We start from the raw sequence: 4864 nt of genomic DNA on the forward strand, positions 1-4864 counted from the left end.
AACTGTTTGCTCTCGTGCCATGCGATGCATGTGTACTCCGTATCCTGGGTTGCCTCGTGGCTGATCATAGTTATAGGATATTAACGTACTGTAGTAAACATCAGGTACAGTCTATTTTATGCTTTTTATGGTGTGTGTTTGTGTGTGTGTGTGTGTGTGTGTGTGTGTGTGTGTGTGTGTGTATGTGAATCAAATGTTGGAAATGTGAGATAATTAACTGATCAAAAGCTATTCTTTCACCATTTAAAAGGGAACTCTAATGTTGTGTATGTATGTATCTTCCTCTCTCTCCATATCTCTTTCATATCGGTTTATAATTTGAGCTGACCTCCCGAATATGATTGTCCTGTGTCTGCTCTTTGAGTGTTCACATTTAACTCTACTATGCAGGTGTGTCCTTGAGGAAGAAGCACAAAATGGAAATGCACTGGCTTTATAAGCATGGACCGTATGAGATTACAGAAGCTTACACAATCATTTGTTCTTGCAAAATTCTCCTTTCGCCTGTTGTGCTGATGTAATCATTCAATGACTTTACATTTGCAATGTAAAAGTCATTCATTGAAAGGGGACAATACACAGACTGCTTTACCTTTAGATGGACTTAATGCAATCTACACATTAGGCAACGCTGCTACATGATCATTCATGAATGTCTGTACACTGCAGTATTTGCACAGGGCTTCTTATCTTATTCTTATGACCCGAGTTTTTGGAAAGCAAGCTGAATTCTGTCCATGTGAATTATGTCATATCGCAAAATATCTGATGTTCCAACCTGCTTTTGTTTTGTGTTTTCTTTGACTGATTTATCAAGCCATTTAAAGCTGATTACTTTGTTGATTTGGAAGTTAATGCATAACACAAACTGTATAATCCTCTTAAAAGTTAGCGTAAGTGCATGCATAATGCTGCCATTGTTATATTAAACTAATGTTACTAATATACAGGCTCAGCAGAATCAGAGAGCTTAATTGTCCATAGAGCAGTATTTGCTGCCTTGGGTTTTGTTTTTTTGTTTTTTTTTCCTGGGCAAAGGTTTGTATTAATTTTGTTTCACGCTGAAGTTCAAAATAAATCAAATTCAACTATTGATATCTGTCTTTGCTACCATTCATTATTAAATTTGAGATGACGCACCACACAGAATACTGATGAACTTGTTCACTCTTAACTATCCTTCATAATCAGATATGGCTTATGTTCTTACTCATGAGCCTTGTTAGTGGAAGTTTAAGGCTTGAGGTAAGTGAGCTTCAAATGTGCCTTAATTGTTTAAAAGCAGGGGAAAAGGAGTTTTCTTTGCAGATGGAAATGCAATTTAAATCCATAAAAAGAATGTTGGCCAGGCCTCCACCCTTTTTATTTTATTTTATTTTTAATTTTTTCATGAATGTATATTGTTTATTGACAATTTTTGTTTTGTTTTTTGGGTACACACAGATTAATGTATCGTCTCCTATTTTAGTTTTATGCTGTTTTAATGTTATTGGGTAGTTTTTGGTCCGCTGTGTACATTTGAGTCACCTGTAGGTTCGGTTTAAAAGTTTGGGGTCTGTATTTGATGATTTTGAAAAACGTTGTTGAGAATGAGAAGTCTCTTATGTTCATTTATTCGATCAAAAATGCAGTAATATTGTGAAATATTGCATCCTTTCTTAATAAAAGTATTATATTTTTCAAAATAAATAATCATAATCTTACTGACCCCAAACTTAATTTTTTAAAACCAAGTCCATGCTTCATTTTCTGTTACATGGAATTGGAAAATTAGGAAATCTTCCTTTCTCTCCTTTTCTTGTCTTTCACACCCTCACACATTTCATTGTTGTTGTTTTTTACATCCCCAGTTTTCTCTAGTGAGTGTTTTACCCTTTTTAATTTTCTCGGTTTGCTAATTTCTTTCCCTTTCTTGTTTTCTCCCTGTCGTAGAGCGGAGGTGACCTGGACGACCCCTGGTAGCCCAAGCAGCCAACGGCATCTGAACCACATGAGAATGTCCTCAGTTCACAAAAGAAAACCCTTGCTCACACACTTTTTTTGGTTTCAATTCGGAGAGCGTCATAGGAAATGTTAAAGGACGAGTCTGGGAATACATACGCTTGTTTTTTTAAAGATGATTTTTTTTTTTTTAGAACTGCATTGTATGGTAGAGAGATTTATTTTTACTCCCCCACCCCCTTCCTCCTGAAATCTGTGTCCATTACACAGAAGTTGCTGGATGCTAATTTGGAGGCATGAACTCTGAACACAGCTGGAAGAGGGCAGGGCCAGCGAGCTCTCAGAGGGACAGGGACCCTCGTTCAGACGCGGCTCTCTTTGAACCCCTTCACACCACGCATGTGCAGCTTTTTGGAGGCATAATCTCAGTTCTTGTTCACCGTTTCTGCCACCCTCTTCTTTAACCCTGCGACTCTTAACAGGCTCTATCCCATCAGCTGGACAGCAGCCACAGAAATGTAATGTATATGTTGTGGATTTTTCTTGTTCTCCTTTGGGGCAGAGGCAACTTTCTTCTAGTGTCATTCATTTTGGTGCTTGCTGTTAAACAAGAAAATTAAAAAAGAAAAAAAAAATCCTAGGACACTGTTGAGACTCAATCTTGACAGCAGGTGATTATTGCAAACCCGCTATGAATTTGGAGGAGCTTGTCACGGTGACTTCCTCACAGTCGCCTCAAGAGACAGTACATAAAAACTGAACTCCTTCTCTTTTTCGCAGCGCTCTTCGTTCCCTGCTCTCCCCATCAGCTTGCCTTCTGGTTTGTGGTTTTCTCTAACAAAATAGTCAAATGTCAAATAGTTTCCCCCTCTATCATTTTGACACTGCATTTTTAACTTTTTTTTAAATTACAGATTATATGGCGTAATTGGTATTGTTTGATTGCACTCACATTTGATTATAAAAATAAAAAAAAATACAAAAAAAAACTATATGAAAGAGAAGCTATGAGAAGGTAGAGTATTTCTAAAGTGAAATTGCAGAAATATGTATGTGTATATAGCTATATATATTTTTTCTCCTTTAACAGTGGAGTGAAAGAGTGGGAGGGGACGCTCTCTCCTCAGACTGGCTGATAGGTACTTGAATATTCATTATTAGTGGTTCTGTTTTTTTGTTTTTTTTGGTAATCCTTAATGTAGGATTGTTTTTGAACCGTGCCTGTAAAAGGTGAACCATGCTGTAAGGGGGTGTACTTACAGGACAGTTAGCTATGAATGAATGTACCCCTTATTCACACTGATACACAATACATATACCTTCACACACCCATTTGTACATGCTCATGCGTAACACTTTCATATGTGCATTTATTGTTTGATTAGCTTCATCGTATACATTCACGTTCCTACTCCATGTACTTCACATGTGAGTTTTTTCCTGCGCTGTGCGATAATCGGACACAGACATGCTCTGGAGGCCTTCTTTACTTCCTCCTTTTTTTGTTTTTGCTTGTTTATTCATCGACTTCACCTGCTCTGGTGTGTAGCTTTAAAATTAGTGTTTAATTGAATTTTATTAGATGATTGTTTATGTATGTATATATATTTTTGCAGTTTTTCCCTCTTCTGGTACACATAACTTGTAGCCATATGCTGGAAAGCTTCATTTTAGGATGAATAGATTGAGTCCGTTTTCAGTCGAGATGGTAAAGAGATATATTTTGTGCGGTGAGTGCTCAAGGACATTAATTTGCGTTGTGTATATCAACAATTATTGATGCGTAGAATAATTGAGACAAAGTATTTTATTTATTCCAAGTGTGTTGGCTTAAGAAAAGAGGGTTTCGCCAGAGGGGGGAACTACTGTTCCGTGTGTTTTGAAGAGTGTGATCGAATTCTCTTGCTCTCATGTCCTTCCTCTCTTTCTCTGATTCTCTCTAACCACCTGACGAGCCCGTGTAATGAACGTCCCCAGTATGATGTTGTGATGTTTCAATAGCAAACAGTGAATATGATCTGTTCTCCTCAATAAAGGATTGCTAAAATTTGATGTTAACACAATGACTTGCTTGTGTTTGAAATGAAGGGTTCACATCTTGAATCATTCTGAAATTACTGTTTGTTTTGTTTTGAGGAGACTTCTTGTCCAACTTATGTTTTAACGCATAAGCTAGTTTCTGTGAAAGTGTGATACTTCCAATTAATTTGCAGCTGTAGAATACAACAGTGCCCTTCCGTTTTCAGAAGTACTTTTCCCATTCATTTTTGTCGCGGTATACTTGTCACGATTCTTTGACTGGAGGCAATTTCTTTGCAGAATCATGGGTAATGTAGTCTTTTCACCAGGATTTCCACTGCCAAACACCAAGTCAAAATAAAGCCAGCTGATGGCTTCACCAAAGCATATACCAGGGTTCCTCAAATCTTGCCCTGGAGGGCCAATGCGCTGCAGAGTTTAGCTCCAACCCTGATCAAAGTCACCTACCTGTGATTTTCTAAGGATCCTGAAGACATTGATTAGCATGCTCAGGTGTGTTTGATTAGGGTTAGAGCTAATCTCTGCAGGAAAGTGGATCTTGTGGGCCAGATTTGAGGATCCCTGGCATATACCTTTAGGTAACCTCTATAGCAGGGGTGCCCAACCCTGGTCCTGGAGATCTACCTTCCTGCAGAATTTGGCTCCAACCCTGATCAAACACACCTGAACCAACTAATTAGGGTCTGAAGGAGCACTTGATAATTACAGACAGGTGTGTTTGATCAGGGTTGGAACTGAACTCTGCAGGAAGGTAGCTCTCCGGGACCAGGGTTGGGCACCCCTGCTCTATACAGTGTCTGTCCACTTTGTCAAAGGCCTTCAGAGTATTTTTCCAATGGGGAAAAACCATGAAATCAGTCAAGCCAACCAGCTGAGATAAATC

The 4864-nt window shown here is 38.4% G+C and overlaps 1 protein-coding gene across 2 annotated transcripts in view; it reads left to right on the forward strand.

Moving 5' to 3' along the window:
- LOC107550052 (protein phosphatase 1B-like) overlaps positions 1–3785 on the forward strand; it is a 45163-nt gene extending 41378 nt beyond the window's left edge. Inside the window, exon 6 of one of the 2 annotated variants that reach the window (XM_016231277.1) lies at positions 1933–3785. In XM_016231277.1, the coding sequence (XP_016086763.1) occupies positions 1933–1962 (30 nt within the window). In that variant the 3' untranslated portion in view covers positions 1963–3785. Of the gene's footprint in view, positions 1–390; positions 1352–1932 lie in introns of those variants that run through there. The other variant, XM_016231278.1, reaches the window with a different exon arrangement.
- The last annotated feature ends 1079 nt before the right edge of the window (positions 3786–4864 follow it).

This window comes from Sinocyclocheilus grahami, unplaced genomic scaffold, assembly GCF_001515645.1.
Source record: "Sinocyclocheilus grahami isolate Dianchi unplaced genomic scaffold, SAMN03320097.WGS_v1.1 scaffold386.1, whole genome shotgun sequence".
NCBI classification, from domain to species: Eukaryota; Metazoa; Chordata; class Actinopteri; order Cypriniformes; family Cyprinidae; genus Sinocyclocheilus; species Sinocyclocheilus grahami.